Below are 24,911 nucleotides of genomic sequence, written 5' to 3' on the forward strand. Positions count from 1 at the left end.
TAATTGTACCAGCCTCCACCACTCTTCTGGCAGCTCATTCCATACACGTACCACCCGCTATGTTACAAAGATGCCCCTTGGTCCCTTTTCCATCTTTCCCCTCTCATCCTAAATCGATGCCCTCTAGTTCTGGACTTCCCCATCCCAGGGAAAAGCCCAGGTCTATTTATCCTATCCATTTCTCAGAGTGTATAAACCTCAAAAAGGTCACCCCTCAGCCTCCGAGAAAACAGCCCCAGCCTATTCAGCCACTCCCTATAGCTCAAATCCTGGAAACATCCTTGTAAATCATTTCTGAACCCTTTCAAGTTTCACAGCATCTTTCGGATAGGAAGGAGATCAGAATTGCATGCAATATTCCAACAGTGGCCTAACCAATGTCCTGTACAGCCGCAGCATGACCTCCCAACTCCTGTACTCAATACTCTGACCAAGGAAAGTATACCAATCGCCTTCTTCACTATCCTATCTACCTGCGACTCCACTTTTAAGGAGCTATGAACCTGCATTCCAAGGTGTCTTTGTTCAGCAACACTCCCTCGGACCTTACCATTAAGTGTATAAGTCCTGCTGAGATTTGCTTTCCCAAAATGCAGCACCTCACATTTCTCTAAATTAAACTCCATCTGCCACTTCTCAGCCCATTGGCCCATCTGGTTACTCTGAGGTAACCTTCGCTGTCTACTACACCTCCAATTTTGGTATCATCTGCAAAGTTACAAACTATACCTCCTATGTTCATATCCAAATCAGTTACATAAATGACAACAAGTAGTGAGCCCTGCACCAATCCTTGTGGCACACCACTGGTCACAGGCCTCCAGTCGAAAAAGCAATCCTCCACCACCACCACCCTCTGTCTTCTATCTCCCATTACTTTCCAGATCACACCACAAGTTAATTGTTTTATCTGTTTTCCCCTTAAATGCTTTCTCTGTATTTGACAGAATTTAAAAAATTTCCAACCAGTTTTTTCCAACACAAGATTATTAAAACAAAAAAAAAACTTATTCCACAAAGGTGCAGAATTAATTGATCGTCTGTATTACGAACAATAAATGTTTGATTCTGTAAGCAAAGCCAAACACACACAAACCAATAAACAAGCGAACACTTATCCACTGGGTGCTCCAGTTTCCTCCCATAGTCCAAAAGTGTGCAGGTAACATGGATTGGCCATGCTAAATTGCCCATAGTCAAGGGTAAATATTGGGTAGAGGAATGGGTCTGGGTGGATTACTCTTCGGAGGGTCGGTGTGGACTTGTTGGGCCGAAGGGCCTGTTTCCATACTGTAGGTAATCTAACCTAATCAAATGAATTATGATCACTTAAACCAGAAAAAAAAAAGGAACAAAACTGATTTCTCTCTCCAGAAATTCACTTTGAGAAAAAACTATTTGGTCGATAAGATTTAGTTCTTGAAAGCACACAGTTGTTGGTCTGGCACTGACGCATATAGAGGATGTCACTAATATAGGCAGAAGTCCTTAAGGTCTTGGCAGACACAGCTTATTACTGAGAAACAGTACTGAAGTTTTTTGGTTGGTCAAGATGACAATTGGGTTTCACAGCGAATTTGCCACAAAAGTGGCTTTGAAAACAGGAGATCCAGATTAACAACTCCTTTCTTTCAGCAACCTTGCCCAACTGAAAACCATTTTCAAGCCTGCAAAATATCATTCAAACAGAATGGCCATAAAGCCCAGTTGTAAACAATCAGATATTTTCCCTGAAGTGAGTTCAAGCAAGCAAAATCAGCAATTATCTGAAACCATGTGGTTTCCAAGAAATTACTTGCATTTCACGATCCTCTGACTTCTTTTTAAAAAAAATCCAGGTATCTCCGCTGTGCTTGAAACTCAAGTCTGCAAAAAGTAATAAAGCCATCACAACAACCTAAGCTTAGCCACCAAAGCATGTTTAAAAGAACTTCTTAAAAAAGACAGAAAAGTTGAAGGGCTTATGAAAGGAATACAGATTTGAAAGTATTGGCAACTGAAGACAGAGCCCCCCAATGATAGATAACCTAGAATTGGGACATGCAAGAAACCAAAAGAGGATTACAGGGCTGAAAGAAGATACAAAGCCATATAGGGTTTCGAAAACAAAAAGCGGCATTTCAAAAGTCGAGATGTTGTCAGAAGACCTATTGTAATTTAGTGAGCATGGAGGGTGATGGAACTTGGTTTACTAGCAGCATTGAAATATGAAGTATTACAGAATATGTAACAACAAATAAGAGGACCAATGAGGTTGAGTGGAGAATAACGAAAACTTTTGCGAGTTTCTGAAGTGTTCTTCAGCTTTTGGATGAGTAAACATTCAAATTCATGAGAAAACAGTTCAGTAGCAAACTGGTACTTCAAAGGAATGGATAATCTGGAATAATTAAACATTCAAAAGGTAACAAGAACAGATGGAATTCAAACCACTAAGGTGCAGTTAAAATATTTTTCAGGGCTCATTAAATACTGGAACAAACGCACTTAACTAAAATGATAGAATTTCAATTTAATTTGCAAACAGGCGCACAGGAAATCCACCAAGTCAATATAATGCAGCTCCTGTGTAGATAAAGAAAGTTGGTGTGATTTCTACGTTTAAGTAAAACAAAGAACTGTAAACACTAGAGATGTGAAACAAAAGTCAGAGGAAGTGCTAGAGAAACTCAGTAAGTCTGTCAGTATCCGTAGAGAGAAAAACAGAGTTAATGTTGAGTTCAGTGACCGCACCCCCATCAAACGCTGTGGTTTCTACTATAAAATGCATCTTTACTTCTACTTTTCAGTCAACACTGGTAGCAGTGTAAAAGAGAATACCAGATAGGAATCTGTCTGTCAGTACGCAGCCTCTCCATTGTCACCTCTTCAGTCATAGCTCCTTGTGGTGACAAAGTGAAATGCTTGCATCCCCAGGTTGAAGCTCCAGAGGAATCCATAGATTTGTACTCCAGTGTGCTGGGCCACCTACATGGCGATATGCCCCTTGCAATCACAAAGCAGATTCCCACCTCAGGGTGAATAGCTCCACAGCTTTGTTGATAGTTCAGGGGAGTTGAAAGCTAAGGGAGTAAACCCTGACAGAAAAAGTCTTGAGTGGACCGATGTCTAAATGTGTCTTATTTCTGGCAAACCCAGCCAGATGCATCCAAGGAGATCAAGGGGGAAGAGTCACATTTGGACAGCCTAAGGCCTTCATAGATTTTGCATAAGACTGTGCCCTGAAATGGACACCAGTTTTGTTGCAAAGCATTAATACAAAAAAAGTTACAAGTCACAAGCAGTAAGCTCAAGTTGATTGAGGTCAGCCACCACTCACCTCAAATCTGGCAACCCCTGAGTAAAGAGCTGATCCACCACATTGCATCTGCTCCAATGGCTACTTAGAACTTACAATCCCTGCTCAACAGTGGTGAGATTTCATATATCAAGCAAACAGACAAAAAAAGAAGAAAAAAAACTTAACTGTCACTTCACTACATGGAACTTAAACATTGCTGAAAAGAGACAATTTTCTTCTTGCACTCATCAGGAGTGCAAGAATATCTAATTTCAAAAAATTAGAACAGTTTATGCTAAAAGCAAAAAGTGTGTGGATTGTTTGGAAAGTTGATTCTGATTGCTTTCTCCACGGCAATGCCTGAGCCAACAGCAAACTACGGACTAATTAATCTTCTGAGTGATTTGAAAAAAGGTACAAGGCTTGAACATTTTCCTTTCTTGCAGAGAACAGGGTGAATATCTATCACCTCCAGCAAGAATAAATTAGCTACATTATAAGCTCAGCTAATTGTCTTCAACTGGTTGTTAGTGCAGCTACCGATGCACACTGATTCGTTCCGGAGGGGCTGCCTAATCACAGAATCACATTGAGCAGCAGATATTTTTCTTTGGGTGTTGCAAGTGCAGTCTGTATTCTTCCTAGAATGTGCAGTTTGATTTGATCACCCAATCTTTGGAATATATGGCCCATTTACCTGCTATCATTACGTTCACACTGTAAAGTGGCACATCAAATTGCGACATATCATAGAATCTCCCTGGTGCTGCATTAGTAGCATATGATCCCTCAATGCAACTAAATGACCTGAAGATCCTTTGTACTTGCTTGGGAAGGGAATCAGCACCCCCTCCCATTACACTTCCCACCTGTGATGTATCAGGACAAGAAAGGGGAGACAGATTTGGGACGACAGATAATCAAAACAAAAAACAAAATTCTTTTCAATTAAGTGAAAAGTCAATATAATTGAATAAGAGCCCAATATAATTAGGAGACTTTTTTTACTCATTCAAAGGATGTAGGTCTCAGCCAAAAATTATTGTCCATCCTTAATTAGCCAGAGAGCAGTTAGGAGTCAAGCACATTCGGCTGTGGATTTGGAATCGCGGGTAGGCCAGACCAGGTAAGTAAGGACTGCAGATTTTCTTCCCGAAAGGACATTAGTGAACCAGATGGGCCCTCATGACAAGTGACAGTGGTTACATAATTGCATCAGAATAGCTTTTGCAAAACCTGAATTCAAATTTCACCATCTTTCAAGGTGGTATTTGACCCCTTGTACCCAAAACAGTAGTCTAGTGCTCTGATTTAAGACCATTCACTAATGTGGAAACAGTCCATTCATTTCCAACCCACACCTTGGTAGTGCAATGAATATAGTTATATGCCTTTAAATTTTCTAAGCCATGAGCAGTTCAAGACCTGAGTAAGATGGCTAAGAGGTAGGCTTCAAGGTGTTTTTTGAAGTTTGGAAGAGAAGTAGCAAGTTTAAGAGGAATGTTTCAGAATTGTGTTAAAGGTATTTAAACCTATAAGAGTTTGATTAGATAGATATGGGGAAGTTCTTTCCTCTGGTGGAAAATCAAGCACAAGTGACCACAGTCCTAAAATCAGAACTAGACTGTACAGGAGTGGAATCAATAAGCACTTTTTCCACCAGGAAGAAATAATGGGTGTTTCTCCCCAAAAGGCAGTAGATGCTGGGACAATTGGAAATTCCAATTTAAATGACAGAAATATTCACTGGGTCAGGTAGTATTTCTGGAGAGAGTTAATGTTTCAAGACAATTATCTTCATCAAGTGGCATTGGGTGTGAAGACCAAAGATATGGGAGGGAGTGTGGTAAATGGAGTTGGAGGTACAGGCCAGCCATGATGTGAATAATCGGTGGGAGGTAGCAGAGAGGCTGAATGAGTTTGTATTCATAAATTCTGCTGAATTTGGCAATTGACTAAAAAAACTCCACACAGCATATTGTTATCCCAAATAAAATCCATGCATACACATGGCTTTGTTTCACTGACATTTTATTTGTTTCAAAATTTTTCATACAAATAATGGAAATGATATTTATAAAACACATTAATATCAATGTAAGCACCTGATATTCCGAGTCAACCAAAGCTTCAATAAGAGCTTTAATCTGGCCCCACATTTTTCTGGATTGGTTCTGATATTGTAGCTTCATCCTTCTTTGTTATTTTTGGCTTTCCGTCCCCTTTTCTTAGTTGTGGAAGGAACATTTGCACAGCACTCACAAATCCAACGACCTGAAACAATTCAAAAACACCAGTCTTATGCTGCATAATGAAGCCATCATATATAGACACAGAAACACTCAACAGCTTCACTGAAATGGGATTCAAAATGGCCTAGGACTTGGCAGGCAGGATTCTATCCTAACTATTCTGATCCTGCTATAAACAACTAATTTGATTTTCACCAGCCATTTAAGAGATATATACTCAAGTACAGAGGTGACCAATTAGTTCTTAGTTGCATGCTTTTATGATCATTTATCTACAAATTTGATTTCAGATCCAGGTTTCCCATTTACTGTTGAATGTTCATAGCTTTTGTGCAGTTTCCTCCAATGCATGTCAAATACATGTCACATTGCCCTAATATTCATACTGCAATTAGAATTAATAAAATACTAACACAAGAAAATGTCTGTTCATACTAAATTCTCACTGCGCTACTGCCTAATTCACCTACATTCAGCTTATACAAAGTCCTCGTTAGACTGCACCCAGAATACAGTGATCAGATTTGGATAGCATATGTTATAAAGAGTTTATTGACCCGAAAGGGTGTGCAACATAAGTTGCCAAAATGATAGCTAAACTTTAATTATTAAAATGTGACGGGATATCGCACAACTAGACTTGCAGAGCCTAGAATTAGAAATAATGGGTGATTTAATCAATGTTGTTTTTAATATATTGAAGGAGACAGATAAAGGTAAAGAAGTATTTCTGCTGATTGGCAGGTCAAGGATTGGGTTCTGATGAAAGATCATGAACATAAAAAACAATTTCTCTCTCCACAGAAGCCATGAGAACTGCTGAGTGGTTCAGGGAATTCCTATTTTTATTGTAAGACTGCAAATTAGACTAAAAATTAGAAGTGGATCTTTTATGAATGAAGTCAGAAAACAGTTGTACTCACAATAGGTTTGAAGTTTAGAACAGTCTTCTGCAAATGGAAATTGACGTTCAGCCAATTGTAAATTTTAAGTCACAGTGATGGATAGATTTTTGTTATCCAGAAGGTGTTCAAGAATATGGGGCAAAGGGAGGTAAATGGAGTTACGTTACAAATCAGTAATGGGCTCATTTAACAGCAGCAGAACTGGCTTGAAAAAAAAAAGGTTAAATGGTTCATTCCTGTTTCTCAATAAAATTCTTTCAAAGACACAAAATAGAACAAGACTATATATAATCCTGTAGTCATGATTTGGAGATGCCAGTGTTGGGCTGGGGTGTACAAAGTTAAAAATCACACAACACCAGGTTATAGTCCAACAGGTTTAATTGGACTATAACCTGGTGTTGTGATTTTTAACTTTATAATCCTGTACTGTGCATTTCTCACTACTGTTCTTGTAACTTGTAGGATAACTGCTATTATTAACAATATGTTGGAGATCTAGCAGTATAAAATAATTTTTGTTTTATAAAGTTCAGTAGTAATCCAACAATTATTAGTCTAAACTTTTTAGGTTAATAATCTCACCTACCAAATGAACAGTCACACATTTTCTATAGCTGACAATTAAAATATCAACAGGAATCGCACAACGCTTTAAAATGCAGGTGCACATTACCTGAGGGGATGGAAGCAACTCCTACACAGAAAGTGTGATACCCGCGGTCGCATTGATCACAGAACATCATTTCTTCCTCGTGATGTGGCTGGCCGCACACTATGCATGTCTTGCATTCCATACACTGCCAAGGATAGGTTTTTATTACAGCCACCAACTCTGTCAACATATCCAAGCAAGATGGATGGCCTGTGGAAAGCATTTGCAAGTTACCTACTCAAAAGTATGCACCTTTTATAAATCAGTCACTGAATTGCTTCAAATAAGAATAGCCAATTATGATGATCCAGCAGAACAATATCAATTGGATGAGTGTTGGTCAAAAGTGCATTGAAATACAAGCTGCACCTCTCCATCAGTGTTTTAAGTTCTGTTTTAATTTTTAAAGTCACAGACCAGGCATTCAGTCCAACAGGCCGGTGCTACGATAAAGACAGAAAATGCTGCAAATATTCAGCAGATTAGGCATTCATGGTGAGAAAGAGGATGGATGTTTCATCAGAAAACTATATGACTAATTTCTGCAAAAGACCATGAACCCAAAACATTAACTTTGTTTCTCCCTCCAACTTGTTGAGCATTCCCAGCATATTCAGTTTTAATTTCAGATTTCCTCCATATGCCTTTGCATTAGGACTATGGTAGTGTTTGAGAGAATCTTCTCCCATCCGATTTCAGTTCATCCCATCAGCCTATACAGTTATTCCCTTCCCTCCACCAACCAACCCACAAAAAGTACTTGCTTAGTTTTATCTTAATGCACATATCACACATTCCTCAATCTTTTCACATGTAGCAAGTTCCATGTTTTAATCAGAATAAATTCTAGATTCAATAATTAGTGACTTTTTTTTTAAAAAAAAGGGCCCCCTAATTTTGAATTCATAACAATTCATCTCCCCAATGATATGCTTCCATAATGTTCAAAATCTATAAACACTCCTGAAGAAGTGAGCCTTCATAGTAGTTTAGGCTTTCTTGATAGTTAGATCCTTTCAGTTAAAATTCAATTCATCAGTCCAAATTCTTTCAGCATTTTTTTCCCCAGAGCATTAGCATCCTTTTAGAAATGGGAAGTATGGTCGAATCAATTTAGCATAACAATGAAGTTTAATGTTCTATAATATTTTCATGATTCGGAGATGCCGGTGTTGGACTGGGATGTACAAAGTTAAAAATCACACAAACACCATGTTATAGTCCAACAGGTTTAATTAGAAGCACACGAGCTTTTGGAGCGACACTCCTTCATCAGGTGATCGTCCAAAGAGCGTCGCTCCGAAAGCTAGTGTGCTTCCAATTAAACCTGTTGGACTATAACCTGGTGTTGTGTGATTTTTAACTTTATAATATTTTCATAATGTAGAAGTTTTCTAATAACAGATCAATTAACCTTAGCAAACTGAAGTACTACACTATCACACAATTCAGCCAATTTTTTTTAAAAACAGGCAAGACATTTGTATCACGTAACAATTCACCATATAGGTGATCTGAGGAGCCTAGTTTCTGTGTTGTATTGCCAACTTCGTGTTAACCAGTTCATGGTCATCTCCAGTACACTTCAACTATATTACATATAATGCACAAGACTGAATAGTTTTCACCAGTTAGTTTGGGCCAACTTACCACTGTTGTCACACTGGGAGCAGTGTATGAGTGCCTCAGGTTTGTTTTTCTTGTTGGATTCTCTACCCTTTAGACAAATTCCACATATTGCATTTGGAATGATCTTAGGCTGGAAGGGCAATAGTTAGAACAGCACTGTAAAAATCATGTCAGTGGAACTAGAACACAGAGTAAGGGCTCAGCAGGAAGAGAATCCTGGTTCTAAAAGATTTTCTTGCTTGTGGGTGCAAAAATACAAACCAGTTATTTAGTTTAAAACCAGTGGATCAACCTTAAAATGTTATTACAATTACACTACGCAGATGGGACAGACTGATAAAGCTCTTAAAACACATGGGGCTTTAGTTTAGAGCATGCATATAAAAGGCATTAAAACAGACAGACAATCATGACCAAAGGTGGAGTAAAGCGTATATAGAACAAGCTTTGAAAGCAGGCTGCTACTAAATTTAAAAATTGGGAGTGACACCTTAAAATAAAATGTATGCAAATAAAATTAGTACTGAAAATTCAGAAACTAAATTAGAAATTAAAACTAAAGTCACATTTGAAAGCATTTATTCCAAAACTCTCATTTTCTAAAGGCCTTTAGTAACTACATGTGCATGCAAACACGCATCTGCACGTGTAAACAGAAAAGAAATGCATCCAGCACATTTCCATCACATTTCAGAGTATCAGATGTATTACAAAACTAAAAAGGAAAACAAGCAGGCATTTTCCACTGGAAATGGGAAAGTTGCAAGGACCTGCTGATTGTCAAACTTCCCTTAGCAACAGCAACTGACTTCTAAATGTACCTATTTACAAAAAGTTAATCTTGTAGCCTTAGTGAGGGAGGGGAATGGGCAAGAAAATTATGCATGAAGTGGCATAATGGTCCCATTATAAAACAGTATAGCATCTAATCTACCAGGAGCATCTTTAGTAATACAGCAACGTTATTTAAAATAATTTTGTAAATTTCAGCAGATTTATTCCATTTCCTCCTACTGAAATAGCTTAATCTATGTTACAGATATTCCTACAAAAGAATATCAGAACTAGTGCCAGAGTAATTTATTTTAAAAATAAACACTTCTTCATAGATTCTAATGTTCAGAATTGAAAGCTGTGAAGCCTGTTTGGAGATCATTAACCTCGTCACACAAAATATCCCCAATTAAATAATTTGCAATAAATGAACGCATCTGATAAATTCATGTACCAGTACCCAGAAGATGCTGCTGTCAACTCAGCATTTAATATACAACTGTTCAAAAGAATTGTTCTGGGTGGAGAGGATTCTGCAGAGCCACAGTGGAATGCTACTCACTTTCTAAAAGATGACAGAGGCACTCTTAAAATCGGCTTAATGTTTTATTAAAAAGTTGTTCAGATGTGAAAAGTTTACATCAAAAATTTGGTAACAGGTATTTAAGTACTTTTTAAACTGAGGCTGCGTATCTGAAAGGCAGCGCCTCTTAAATAATTATACTATAAAATAAGATCTATTGAAATCCATTGAAACAATGAAACATCTTACTATTTTTACAGTTCTGAGATTATTCTACAATTATTTAAAACAGAAAACTAAATGTAAAACTGTTGCTTGAACATCAAAACATTGTAAAATTCACTGTACTAATACCTAGAGTGCCAGCCCTCAGCAAAGTCAGAAATACAATTCAGGTTCAGATTGTTTACAACTTTCTTTCATTTTACTGTTTCTCCACAAGTTCTGCTCCTCTTGGAGAAACTATGCACCAGCCACTCAATAAATTACGATCATTCTACAACCATTAGCACAGCCACAAATAGCGACTCATGTAGAAAAAAGTGCTTATATGCAAAGGATGCAAGATATTAAAGGTATACTGTATCTATGTTGGTTATTTAGCATGTTAAAAAGTGCGGTTTGATGGATGATCATGAATTATATTTGACCCTTATTTCATATCTATAATTAAAAAAAGCTAAAGTCACATTCTTGCCTCATCAGCAGCTTAATAATGTTGCAGTTACACTGGCCAAGAACTAAATACTAATGTTATACACATAAAACGTGCATTGTATTACCTTTGCCAATACTGAAGAAATAAGAATTTGTTTGCCCCATGCTCAGGACTTGCACATTTACTGTTTCCATCAGTAGTTACTGTGGTCCAGATAAACTGAATTTCAAGTCTAATTCTCTAACCGGCTGAGATTCAAACCATTGCTGCTGCCTTCCCATCTGGTACTGTTGTTTCCACCTACTCCACACCACAAATCAACTACTTTCACACTCACACAACTTCCCAAGTTATTACTCTGCTGGACAACTCCAAAGGAAATGTCAAGGTAATCGCTAACATGCTAATAGTTACAAGCCCATGTTTTAAAGCAAATATACAAATGCAAAGTGGAGAAAGTATTATACAGCACAGAAGGAGGACACTTTACCCACCCTGTCAATGCTGACCTTTGAAACGATTATCTAATTAGTCCCCTGCTCTTTTCGATGGTTCAGATGAACTCAGAGGGCTAAATTCCCAACTCACTGTTAATGAATAGATAGCTTTCAAAAATAATCAAATGCTTTAAAAAAAAACATAATTCCCTTCTCAACAAATGGATATTCTAACATCTTGTCTCATGAGGCCTGGGATTGAACATTTCATTACTAATTAAAATAATGTTTGAAAAGAGAAGTTCTTCAAATAGATGAAACTTTTTTCCCTCCGGTATGAAATAATGTGCATTTACATACCACTCTTCATATCCTTAGAATATCTTAAAATACTTCATATCTACTGAATTACATTGAAATACATTCACATTTATTTTGGCAAATGACAGACCCACTTTGCATACAGCAAGATCAACAAACAGTAATAAATGACCTGCCATCTAACAATGGTTGTGGAATGGTTCCCCGTGGTATGTTTTACATCTGCCTGAAAGACAGAGATGGAGCCACAACTTAATGTCTCATCTGCACTTCCGAAAGTACAGCATTCCCTCAGTACCTCACTGAACCACAGGTCCAGAGTATGTGCTCAAGGCTTGATTTGGGACTGTGAATGTTCTGACACCAACAAAAGCACACCAGGCCATACTGCCCCTACTGGGAGAAAGAAGTTATACCCTGCAAGGCAAACATCTAATCTTCTCAAATTCCACTTCAACCGCTGGTGTACACAACAAATTGCATCCAAAACACAATCTCCCATTTGCTGACAAAATAAAATCCAAGATATGCAACTATCTTTCTGGAAAACTACAGATAGGTTTTTGGAAATGAAATTTTCCTCTTTGTTTCTAGCTCAGCAGCACCGTCATCAAGTTTAACCAACTTTTAGAGTATGAAAATGGAAAGTTCCACAATAACTTTGTATCAAATTGAAGTGACCAGAAGGAAACAATTATTCCAATTGTGTTTCGCAGGAACCAGCAAAATTGGTTAAGTGACGACTGCTACTCACTTCAAATTGTGCTTTACAATGTCTTAATGCTCTCATCATATTCATCAGTCCTTAGACAAAAAGGAGGAAAAAGAGAATTAAAGTTTAGTCCAAACTTTTCTTTCAAATATTTCAACAAATTAATTCCTCTACCTAGCAAACTAAATTTCAGAACATCCAAACACCTCCCAAATGAATTAAAGAGTTCTACTCTCCAAGTCTAGCATTTATGGGAAACTAGAAAGCCAGCCACAGAAGTCATTTCAGCTAATATTAGGCTCTGGTTTAAGAAGAACAAAACATTCACGTTAGCCTGAGAAAGACATCAACACCAGACTAATCGTCAAGTTGTTTTGTGTTGTGAAGTACTAGTGACAAAGATAAATTAACACTGGTGTGAAATCGCTGCTGTAACCTGTTCACATTACTAATACTGAACTGCACCATTTTAAATGTAGTTATGAGAGTTATTCCCATTCCAAGGCAATTTTCTAATTGAAAGTAGTTCTTCTGTACAGAGGTGATGCAAAGCAGGTTTCTACACAGGGCTGAGAAAAAGCAATAAAACATCATGTTTATCTCAAAAATATAATAATGAGCACATCTGTCACTAAACTAACTGCTCATTTGGACAAGCCAACAATTAAAATAAGCCTTTCAGCATGTCATAGACAAAGTTCTTTTACTGCACTTTACTCCTACTACCTACACCCAAGCACCTCAGTACAATAAAGCATTTCTTTTTATAAAAACAAAAAGATATAAGATACAGAACAAATAAATAAAAGCATCAAGACTAATTTTCATTACAACTTGCGAAAAGCATAGAGCACTAAAACACTAATTCACAGTGAACTTAGTAGAAAACGCATTCATAACCTTAATAAATGAGGTCACCTTAACTGCTCAGTGAAAATAATTTCCCCAAGAATACAATGATCATATTGAAGAGAAATTTAATCATCAAATTTTGCTGCTCTTCACAGGAAAACAAGGATGCTGCTCAATTTTTGAGTCAAATGCAAACAAGATCACTGTTTGTATTTTGGCACAAAAGCAGCCAAATGTCTAAAGTTTTCCCGACAAATCTTCTCTTCCCATTTGAAAACATTGACTTGTTCTGCATTCATTGGCATTTTGCTAATTCAATATGACCTTTACAGGTCACAGCCAATGCCTTAAGGATCAGGAGGCAGAATCCTATGGTTGAAATTCCCCTTCCAAGCTGAGACCAACCATACTAACTAGCACCCCTAGCGGGTCCTGTTTAGGTTAGCTGCATAGGTCAACATAGGCAAGTGATCAAACCTGGGACCTTCTGGATGGCATGTATTGCTCAGCAAGTCAGTTAAACCATGGGAAAGACTATTTCATTTAGCCTGAATAAGCATTGCCAAACTGAGTCACTTTTTTCTTCCAAAATTCAGTCATGTTACCAGAGCTTGTTGCAATATTTTGCTTGATAATTCACTGCCAATTGTTAATCAGTAAATTTCAGTAATTAATTTGTTAACCTTTCCTCACAAATCACTCTTGATACCACCAAAAAAAACTACACTGAATGGACTTGCAGAAAGTAATCTCACCTTGGGCTATAGATGATATTTGCAAACCAGAAGATCATCATATTTGGATTAATGGGATTAACTGCTACCAGGCATCCATTTTATTTAAAAGCCTGGACATGCTTTCTGTTAAATGTGCGTGTAAATGGAATAAAATGCAACGAAGCAGCCTTGAATACTGATACTAAAAAAAAATTGAAATTTAACTTCATTTATAAAAATCTTCAAGGTCTGAGGAATAAGTATTCTCCCTTCCACTGACCAACTACAGAATAAGTCACAAACTCCAACCTCCAGTAAAGCTCACAGATATTTAATCCTTTTTTCATTCTAAGGCTGGCCTGAAAATAAGAGAAGTAAACAAATGAATGAGATTTACTCTCAAGCCCTTGCATAGGCTAAAACTCACCTTGGGCAACAAACAGTTAAACCTCAGAAGTAATTAATTCTTCATCTAGAAGGAGCTAATAACAATGACAAGCTACTCTTCTCCTAAACCAGGCCATTGCTGGGCAGAAATTGAACAAAAAAAAAAATTACGATTTGTTTGGTTAGGAGGTAAAACTGAGTGCTAAAACAGTTATTTTTTGGCTGGAGATAGACATTTGCCAAGTTCGTAAATGATCGTTGGGTATTTTAGTAAGCCACTTGTGATAGAATTGTTCCAAGTACCAGACAACCAGAATCCTTAAATTCTGGGAGACTCTTGTAGTCTAAAGGACATTCTGAAGCCAACTGATCTATTGAACATAACGTGCATGAAACACATTACCGAACTAAAACATCTGATGGTAAATGTTGAAACTAGAAAAGAAAAAGTAAATATACCAGGCTACATGGAAATATAAATCCAAACATAAAAGCATTTCAAAAATAGTCAAAAATACAACTTTGACTTTTTATATAAAGTATGCTCTTTAGCAATAGAATCAGCAGAATCTAACAACAATAAAGTTAGTAATTAAGTGTGACATATAATACAGATATGTATATAAAAAAAAAGAGCAGTAGCTTTAGCAGAGAATAGCAAGCCCCAGGAGAACAAGATACAAGCCTAATTCAGTTCCAGTAAAGAAAGAAAAGAATTCGGATAACTTCACCAGTGAATCTCAGATGAAATAAAACAGGGTAAGATAAGGAAGCAGAAGCAAGAAACAGCAAGAGATGCATTAGTGGACTGTGGCTAGTACAGGCTGACCAATTCTACCCAGTACAACAAAAAAAAAAGGGAGAGGTTCATCAGAAATGAAGTCTCAGGGGCTTTTATCTTCTACCTTGTACCCAGTAACTGATTTGGGTGTCACACTTCGTTTTGGCTCTTTCCATGGCCGTGTTCCTTTTTCTTTTGGTGTCTGCTTTCCCTGTGAGGAATCATCTTGATGTTCAATAGGGCTTTCTGCATCTGTTGTGCTCCCAGAAGAGGTATCCTAAAACAAAAGTGAAACAATAGTCCGTTGGGCACCACAGTTTGACAGGATTTAACACAGTTGTACTCAAATGAACTAAAAGTGACAAAAATACAAAAACGCCACCATGAGTTGAAAGGTGTTTGGTAAAAATCATTCAAAAGCAATACAATGTGCTAAGAGAAACACAGACAGGTGTGGTGATGTCTTTAGAAACTGGAAATCTATTGGCACAGAACTTAAAGGTGGTTTCACTGCCAGAATGTACATAAAAAGCTAACAAAAAACCCTCAAGGAACAGCAGAACTCTTCCAATGTGTTTTCTCCATGCAGTCAGCATTTGAAAGCAATGACATTTCAACTAAAAACCTAATCCTCTGACAAATTATTGTTAATATTTACACTAAAGTAGCATGAATATTGAACTGAATTGGAACAAAAGTTAAAATTAGCTGAATTGGGAAGTTCTAAATGGAACCTACAGGTTCAGGACAATTAGTTCACGATATATACTAACTGAGAAAAAAGTCAATTATTTATTGATGCAGTTTTTATACATTTATAGATGTAGACACTGTAAACACAGTGATATCTAGATCCTTATACTCATTTAGCAAAGCAACAAAAATACTGTTGTTTGGCAAGAGAAGGTCCGTACCAATACTTATGAATACATACTTGCAATGTTACTACTTAAAATCATATCGGCAGACACCCTGGTAGCTCCCAGGATGCCCAGAGATTTCATAACCTAAAAAGAAAAATCACAGTGTGTACTCAGGAAGTGAAAATTCCAGACAGGACAGAATGATTGTTTTCAAAAAGGAGCCATGCTTTTCATGTTACTGGAAGTTTAAGAACATGAAATTAAGTATTTTAGATGAGCACGATAGGCAGATACATAGCTGAACATCAGTATGGTAACTTTCCAAAGGATAGCAATACCTGGTTAACTTATGATTTTGATTTTTAAAAAAGTACCAAAAATCAGTAAAATAATTTACCACCTTTAAAATTACAATGGTCTTAGCTTAATTTAGCTCTAGCTATGTTAAGTTGAATAGGAACTCCTTCTCTAAAGAGATCAAAGGTGGTTATGAAGTGGGATTAAAATTGGTGAATAAATTCCTTTTCCAAACAAAAGTGGGAAGGCGTAGTTTCAAATAATAAATGTGGAATAGATGAGAAAACACCTCTACTAACTGAGCACTAGCATGAAATAAATTCTGAACATTAATAATGGGTTTAAAAGTCAAGTTTTCCACTTACTAGGCCGCTGCCATTAACTGTAGCAAGAACCTCGTTCGCAGCGTTACCGTGCGAGGTTCTGACGTCACATCACCGGCTGCTAGAAGTTGTGTGCAGATGTAATAATATAAATTATTCCTAAATTTTAGATACCAGTAGTAACAGCATTATTCTATACACTTAGCCAAAGTACACGCTTATTTGCTTCACACTTAGCAGAAGTAGACTGTATCGGACTAGAATGGAGTTGTTTTTGATTTGGACTTTGTTAAATCTTTTATACAAAATACAGTTTAGTGCAGAATAGTCTGGGCATTTAAAAATTTACGGAGATAAAGTTTTCAATATATTCAGGTCTTTTTAGTTCGTTTCTTACTGAGAAGCCTTTGTCTTCCTTTCGTTCATCCTCAGCACGCCCATCTTCTGCATCATCAGAATCTCCATCACTGTCCAGTGCTGGCAGTTCTGGATCCAGAGGTGGCTCATACAAGGCTGTGTTTACAGGCAGGTAACGTAACTCATTGGGAGAGTACCTAGGTAGATAATTAATGCATTGCAATTCAAATTAACGTCCAAGCTTTTGCATTCATTTTTGCTTTTAACTCAACTTATGAAATTTTAGTTTGTACGACAACATCAAACTGAACTAATTTTGAAAATTCTGCAAACCTCCAGAAGACCTCTCTTGAGCAGAAATCTCATGTGTTCCTCAGTACTAGTCCAAACTGTACCGTACAACAAAGATCGCAGTTCCTTTGCCTTGGAAAAACCTGGGAATCAAACATGCTCTTGAAAATTTTCTAGCCCTGGTTTCTGATTCACATATTGGTATGATGACTTGTTAGCTTTCTCTCTTCTGTTCCCTTCCATTCTAACTCCAATAGCAAACTTGCACATCTCTAACAGGGAATATTGCTATACAAACATTGCCACAGAGAAAGCTCATCCATTCCTCATTAATGCTGAGAATGCTGGTTAAGCTCCTCTCCAGAAGACTTACCTTGGAATAAAGATATGTACATTAATTGATATTATAAAAGCAAAAAAGGTATTTTTTTTCTAATCTAACACTTTTTTTTGGGTACCTGGTTTTCCTTAAGGGTCACAATTTTTAGTCTCGGTTTTTAGGAACTCTCACCGCACCCTGTTAGTCAAACCTCGTAACCTCTCCCCTGAACTCAATTCCAATGTGGAGTGCCTGGAGACTTTTGCATGAAACAGACAATACATTATATTTCCTATATTACAATATTCACCGAACTTCAAAAAGGACATCACTGGCTGCAAAACTCTTTGGTAAGTCTTAAGCAGTGTTAAACTATGCTGATGTTAACTAAATGTAAGACTCTTCCTTATATGTGGCAAGACAATGCCACACCATTGATAAAAATACCACTAACATAATTCTTCAAGTGACATAGTAATCAATTCACTATTACATACCAATGGATTTAGTCTAATGTCATTTGATGATGGACAAATTTATTCTGGATTAATATTTACCCTTCAACCAAAACAGATTAACTAGTAATTTCTTACTTGTGAGACCTTACTGTATCCAAATTGCCTACATGTCAACTACCATTCAAAAGAAATTCACTGACTGAAGCCCTTTTGATGCCTTGAAGATGTGAAAGGTGCTACCTATATGCATGTCCTTTCATTACTTTTCAAACTAATTTTTCCCAAGTGTGACCTTCACAAGACAAACACATGAAGAAATTCTTATCCAATGCAAAACTCTTTGGTAAATATTAGGCAGATGTCAGTTAAATATTTAGTTGTGGAAAAAAAAAGACAAGAAAAAGTTTATTTAAAGTTGCACTTTTGTTTCTACACTTCACTGTGCATTTAGAGTCAGAGTTGTACAGCATGGAAACAGATCCTTCGATCCAACTTATAATTTTCATACAATAAGCTCTTTAGCACAGGGTTATTCTTTAGTTTAAAAAAAATGCAGGTTTTTTTTTCACCTTTTGTAATATTCCTGAAATTGGCCTGGTATCAGAGCAACTGGATAAGCCCCAACTTTTGTCCTCTCCGGTGGAAGAACTTTGTATTTTCCCTGGGGCACTTGGATTACCTGTATTGAGAAAAACAATAGAAAAACAAATTAAATACAGATTCCTTATCCTATATTACTCAGGTTAGTAAAACAACAACAAAAATAAATAAATAAAGCATTTTTACACGTTAAAACAAAATTTCTGAACAGAAATAATGCTGCCAAATCTGCTAGTGAGGCAACTGCAGTTCACTATACAGAAGGACCAAGACACTTCTGAGCAATGCATTACAATGCTATTTAAATCTCTCTTTCAGAGAGAGGATTCTGCCTCACATTTCAGACATGCTGAACCTACACTGAGAACGCTGGATTCTGGCACCATCTGATTGGTCTTGAAAAGATTCTATTGTCAAATTGGTGGAAAAAAAACACAAGCACTGAGCTTCAGCAAGATAAAAAAGCAGATTTCTGAACAGACTTTCTCCCACAAAATTCTCAACTTTGAACAGAACGTGTGAATCAAAAAATAGCAAGCTATGAAAAGAAAATGTTGACTTGGATATTGAAAAGTGCAGGGTATAATTTTCAAATGGAGCATTCATCAGGCAGGTAGAGGAGACCCGTTTGCGCAGAGAGGAGAGGGTTAGGGGCTACCAAGTACTCAGCAATGGGCCTCCTCATGATCTCAAAGATTACAAATGTCTGCGGTTATCATTTTCTGACCTTTCAATGACTACCAGATAGAGCAAATCAGCCTCTACACCCTTACAGCAGATCATGCCTCTCCCATTTGTCCACAAAATAGTACGGACCCTACGACAAAGAATACAGCCCAATTTTAAATACTTTTATAAGTTTCCCACACTCGCCACAGCTTTGAGACTTGCTTGAAAATTGCCTTTTTGAAAATAAAATTCATTCGTGGGGTGAGTGTATCACTGGCTCAGCCAACATTTACTGCCCATCCTTAATTGCCTTGAGCTGCCTTCTTGAATGCTTTAGTCCACTTGGTGTACGCCAACCCACAGCTCTAGAACATAGAACAGTACAGCACAGAACAGGCCCTTCAGCCCACGATGTTGTGCCGACCACTTGATCCTCATGTATGCACCCTCAAATATCTGTGACCATATGCATGTCCAGGAGTCTCTTAAATGTCGCCTCTGACATCCCCTCTATACTTTCCTCCAACCGGCTTAAAACCCTTGTGTTAGTCATTTCTGCCCTGGGAAATTAGTCTCTGGCTATCAACTCTATCTATGCCTCTCATTATCTTGTACACCCTCTGTGTAAAGAACCTGCCTCTGACATCCCCTCTATACTTTCCTCCAACCGGCTTAAAACCCTTGTGTTAGTCATTTCTGTCCTGGGAAATTAGTCTCTGGCTATCGACTCTATCTATGCCTCTCATTATCTTGTACACCTCAATTAGGTCCCCTCTCCTCCTCCTTTTCTCCAATGAAAAAAGTCCAAGCTCAGTCAACCTCTCCTCATAAGATAAGCCCTCCAGTCCAGACAGCATCCTGGTAAACCTCCTTTGAACCCTCTCCAAGGCATCCACATCCTTCTTATAATAGGGCGACCAGAACTGGACGCAGTATTCCAAGTGCGGTCTAATCAAAGTTTTATAGAGCTGCAACAAAATCTCACCACTCAAACTCAATACCCCTGTTAATGAAAGCCAAAACACCATATGCTTTCTTAACAACCTTGTCCACTTGGGTGGCCATTTTAAGGGATCTATGTACCTGCACACCAAGATCCCTCTGTTCTTCCACACTGCCAAGAATCCTATCCTTAATCCTGTACTCAGTGCTGGCCCATCCTTCAATCCCCTCATCCAAGTCATTAATAAAAATTACAAACAGTAGAGGCCCAAGGGGAGAGCCTTGTGGAACACCACACATCATTGACTTCCAGGCAGAATATTTTCCTTCTACTACCACTTGCTGTCTTCTGTTGGCCAGCCAATTCTGTATCCAGACAGCTAAGTTTCCCTGTATCCCATTCCTCCTGACCTTCTGAATGAGCCTATCATGGGGAACCTTATCAAATGCCTTGCTGAAGTCCATATACACCACATCCACAGCTCGACCCTCATCAACGTTTCTAGTCACATCCTCAAAGAACTCGATAAGGTTTGTGAGGCATGACCTGCCCCTCACAAAGCCGTGTTGACTGCATTTAATCAAGCCATGCTCTTCCAGATGGTCATAAATCCTATCCCTCGGAATCCTTTCTAACACCTTGCAGACAACAGAAGTGAGACTTACTTCTGTTAGGGAGGGAGCTCCAGGACTCTGATCTAGTGATACAGAAGGATACAGCAACAATTCCAAATCAGGATGGTGATGGGCTTAGAAGGAAACTTACAAGTGGTGATGTTCCCACATACCTAAGACAACAATAACCCTAAAAACTGCCTACCTTCTGTAGGTTATGCACTATTATGTTGAATGAAATAGTATCAGCATTATTAACAAAATATTACAAGTTTACACTCACGCTGGAATTTTATTTTCTACTCCCCTCCAGCAATGGGCAGCATGTTCCTGAAATGTACTGCAGTGTTATTTCAGCAATATGTTAATATTCAAAATATAAAGACAAAGTGCTCGAGCAACTCAGCAATCTGGCATCATTTATGGAGAAATGTGCAAGGTTAACATTTAATTTAATATGACTTCTTCGGAGTTCTGAAATGTTTATGCTATTTCTCTGTCCACTAATGCTGCCAGACCTGCTGAATTCCCCCTGCACTTTTTATGTTTTTCACATCCCCCTCATGGCTAATATCAAAGTTAAAGTGGCTACTCTCAAGAGTGTGGTGCTGGAAAAGCACAGCAGGTCAGGCAGCATCCAAGGAGGTGAATTGACGTTTCAAGATTTCATCATAGCCCTGATGAAGGGCTTATGCCCGAAACATCGATTCTCCTGCTCCTTGGATGCTGCCTGACCTGCTGTACTTTTCCAGCACCACACTCAACTCGGATCTCCAGCATCTGCAGTCCTTACTTTCTACCTTAAAAGGTAGCTACTGATTGAGATTGAGACAGAGGGATTGTTCTTCTATAGAAATGCAAATTGTCAGGATTAATACTGGTTGCTTTGTTTTGCATTTCAGAAATTCACTTTGTGTTTGAAGTTACATCAGACTAGGATTAATGTGGACTTACCTGTGTCTGCAAATCAAAGTAAGCTCGCCTTTCCTCCATCCGTTCCCTGTTGAAATTACTGTTAAATTCTGCAGCTTTCTTTGCAGCTTTCTTGATGTATTCTGGAACTTTACTGGGCTCAACCTTTTGTGTATTTTGCAACTGCATTTGCTGCACAAAAAAAAATGTCACAAGATGATAGTTTCAAATTGGAATGCTCAAAACAATGCTGCAGAGACACGCAATGGAAATAATTTAAAATGTCAATCTTTCAACTTCATGCATTTTCAGGCTATTGCAAAAAACTGTTTTCCTAAAAGGAAAAAAAAGAGGCTAATGTGAGATACAGGGAAAGGCAGCCTCAAACAAAGGATTGTACAAATACTCTTAAAATAAGGTGAGTTTGGGTAGTTTTAGTGTCCAAATGAACATAGTACAAAACAATTCATAATTTGGCATTAACTAGCAATTTCACTCAAAAGGGATTAACATTAATATTCCATTAACCAGCATTAATGTTGTTCACCAGGGAAGAGCAAAATCCGATCCAAAATACACAAATTTTAGATATTTAAGGTTGATCACGTGAGAATGAAATTTGAGATTAAAGCAACTCCTAAACAACGTTGGACCATAGATATAATTGGAAAAACATGTCAATTTTCAAAAGAGATTTGGATCTTTGCTTGAGAAGGAAACACTTTCAAAGCTATGGGATAAAGGCAGGAGAGTGGGAATAATTGGATGACCGAGCCCCTTGAAGAGACAGGAAATGCTGAATGCCCTGTGCTTGCTGTATGATCCTATACGCCAAAATATCACTTTTCCATTGCTCAATAAACCTTCAATTCCACATGGTGGCATAAAAATGCTAGAGTATAATCTAATTTTTTTAAAGGTTTCATCTCCTCCTACGTAATATGATTTTTGGAAAATAAAGTTCAAACAAACTTCAATTTTCTGTTTAAGACACATCAGGTTTACACTGATTTTTTAAAAAAGAAAACTTTTTGAAAGAGTTCAATAGCTAAGACAGATAGAATAAAATTACCATTAGAACTAGCAATTACTAGTATAACTACTGTTTGCTACTGCGATTAACACCATGGAACAAGGTTGTGTGTGAAATTTAGCTCAACAGAGCTACATACAATATTTGAAATGAGCAACATTTCATAGTTTAAAGGTGGAAGTAGAGGGAAGAAAGCAACAGACAACAATAGTCTGTATTTTATTTTGCACAGAACAATGAACCAAATGCCACATCACAGCTTTCAATTTGCAGGGGTTGCAATGGAAGAAGATAGAATGTTTTATGTATAAAGTTCTAAGTCCACTCCCCCAGTACTGACCGAGTATTCCTTGTAGCGATCGGTGATCTGCTGCCGCTCTCTGTCCTGCAGAACCACAGCATATTCAGCATATTTGGTAGGGTATTCCTTGATCATCAGATCGATAACTTCATCACTCCTCAGAGCGGTTAAACCTAAAGCAAAGTATTTATTGTTGGTCAGTGGTCAGGAACAGAAGAATGGGACTGTGGGGGGACCCAAAATGAGAGGAATGACAGTCACTCCTATTGTCCAATCAATCGGAGGTTTTCTCAGCTGCCTTTGATGAAAAACGGGAGCTGTAGGGTAGATAAAGTAAACTTACCATTGCTCCCTACATTCAATAGGAAGAATGTAGTAGTTGTATAGTGAGGAGGAGTGACACCATTCTCTGCAAAAAAATGACAGCAGGTCCATATGAAAATGCTGCCGCTTGTAGCAGGATTTCAGACTTCTGGAAAGGAATTAAGTGGGAGAATCCCGTAGTCATGATCCATGTAGGTATCAATGACACATGTAAAAGTAGGAAAGGTGTTCTGCATAGAGTGTATGAGGGATCTTTATACACAAAGATGTTCTTCAGCCCACTGAGTGGCACACACACACACACACACACACACAGCATTCAGCTTTTCCTATTCCCATTTTTTTCCAGCACTTAGCCTGAAGCCACGGCATTTTGAGTACTCTTCTAAATAGTTGTTAAATGTCGAGGGGTCCTGCCTCTACCACCCTTTATAAATAATAAAGAAATGGCTGATGAAGTGAACAAATATTTTGTCTTCACTGTAGAGACTATAAAAATCATTCCAGTAATAAGAGGGAGGAGAACTTAGTGAAATTACAATCACGCGGGGAGTGACAGCAAACTGGTGGACGCTGTAGGATCACAAGTCTCTAGGTCCAGATGGATTTCATCCTAGGGTCTTAAAAGAGGTTGAAAATGAGGTAGCAGAAATATTAGTGTTAATTTTCCCAAATTGCCCAGGTTCATAGGTTCTATTGACTCAAGTCGCAAATAATGATCCCTTTATTCGAGCTGGGGTAGAAGGTAGGCAGAAAACAGGAAACTATACGTCAGTTAGCTTGATGTCTTGTGTGGGAAGGTGCCAAAAATCAAAGTGATTCAAATTGTACATCTAGAAAATAATCTCAATATAATCTGAAATACAGCATTGGCTTTGTTCTTCAACAGAGTGATATGCATTGTGGATAAAGGGAGTCTGTGAAGAACTATAATTCAATTTCTAGAAGGTATTTGAGAAAGGTCCCATAAATGTAAATGTATGGTTTTGATATATAATTTAATATATCATTTATTTGAATTCAGATTGGAATTAGTGCCATGTGGGTTTTTGTCTTGTGTGCCTAAAAAGGTTTTAATTATTAATTTTTAGGTATTTCTGTAGCATGGTTATTTCTTTTAAAACACAATCAGCAAAATAGTCCTGAGGCTAATGGGCATTAGTTTTCACTGTTTGCTAGCAAACATTCTCCCAAAGTAATTATGTATGGATTAGGTTTTAAGTTTAGATATTGATTTTTTTTTCCTTTTTTAATCAAGGATAAACGCCCATTACTTGGAAGAATTTACAGTTCCAGTTTTACGGATTTGCAAGCCTTGGCTTAAGCTAGATGCAGAAGTTGGTTAGTCCTGATGAAAAGGAGAAGATCTAGAAGTTAATAAATAGGTTACCTCAGTGTAAGGAGGCTAAATTGCAAATTTCAACTATTGCTTAAACCCTAAAAAAGGATAACTTGAAGCTGAGAAAGTCTATTCTTAGTTGCATGAAGATTCAAGGAAGAGTCAAAGTATACAGCACAGAAACTCATCCAACCTGATCAGATTTTTCAAGCTGATCTAGTCTCATTTGCCTGTGTTTGGCCCAAATCCCTCCTATCCTTTCCAATCGACGTACCTGTCCAAATGTCTTTCAAAATGTTGTAATGGTACCCGCCCCTACCACTTGCTCTGGCAGTTTGATCCATACATGCACCAACTTCTGCTGTGAAAAAGTTGCCCTTCAAGTC

At 37.7% G+C, this 24,911-nt stretch overlaps 1 protein-coding gene across 2 annotated transcripts in view; it reads right to left on the minus strand.

Annotated features, from left to right (window-relative positions):
• Nucleotides 1–5,294: 5,294 nt before the first annotated feature.
• The window catches only part of phf10 (PHD finger protein 10), a 36,187-nt gene continuing 16,570 nt past the window's right edge, over nucleotides 5,295–24,911 (minus strand). For both annotated transcript variants that reach the window (XM_043695387.1, XM_043695386.1), the window contains exons 5-12: nucleotides 22,902–23,035; nucleotides 21,571–21,720; nucleotides 18,360–18,469; nucleotides 16,763–16,919; nucleotides 15,007–15,159; nucleotides 8,743–8,851; nucleotides 7,114–7,302; nucleotides 5,295–5,554 (exon numbers count right to left, since the gene is read on the minus strand). In XM_043695387.1, the coding sequence (XP_043551322.1) occupies nucleotides 5,469–5,554; nucleotides 7,114–7,302; nucleotides 8,743–8,851; nucleotides 15,007–15,159; nucleotides 16,763–16,919; nucleotides 18,360–18,469; nucleotides 21,571–21,720; nucleotides 22,902–23,035 (1,088 nt within the window). In that variant the 3' untranslated portion in view covers nucleotides 5,295–5,468. The remainder of the gene's footprint in view (nucleotides 5,555–7,113; nucleotides 7,303–8,742; nucleotides 8,852–15,006; nucleotides 15,160–16,762; nucleotides 16,920–18,359; nucleotides 18,470–21,570; nucleotides 21,721–22,901; nucleotides 23,036–24,911) is intronic.

Source organism: Chiloscyllium plagiosum, chromosome 9, assembly GCF_004010195.1.
Source record: "Chiloscyllium plagiosum isolate BGI_BamShark_2017 chromosome 9, ASM401019v2, whole genome shotgun sequence".
NCBI lineage: Eukaryota > Metazoa > Chordata > Chondrichthyes > Orectolobiformes > Hemiscylliidae > Chiloscyllium > Chiloscyllium plagiosum.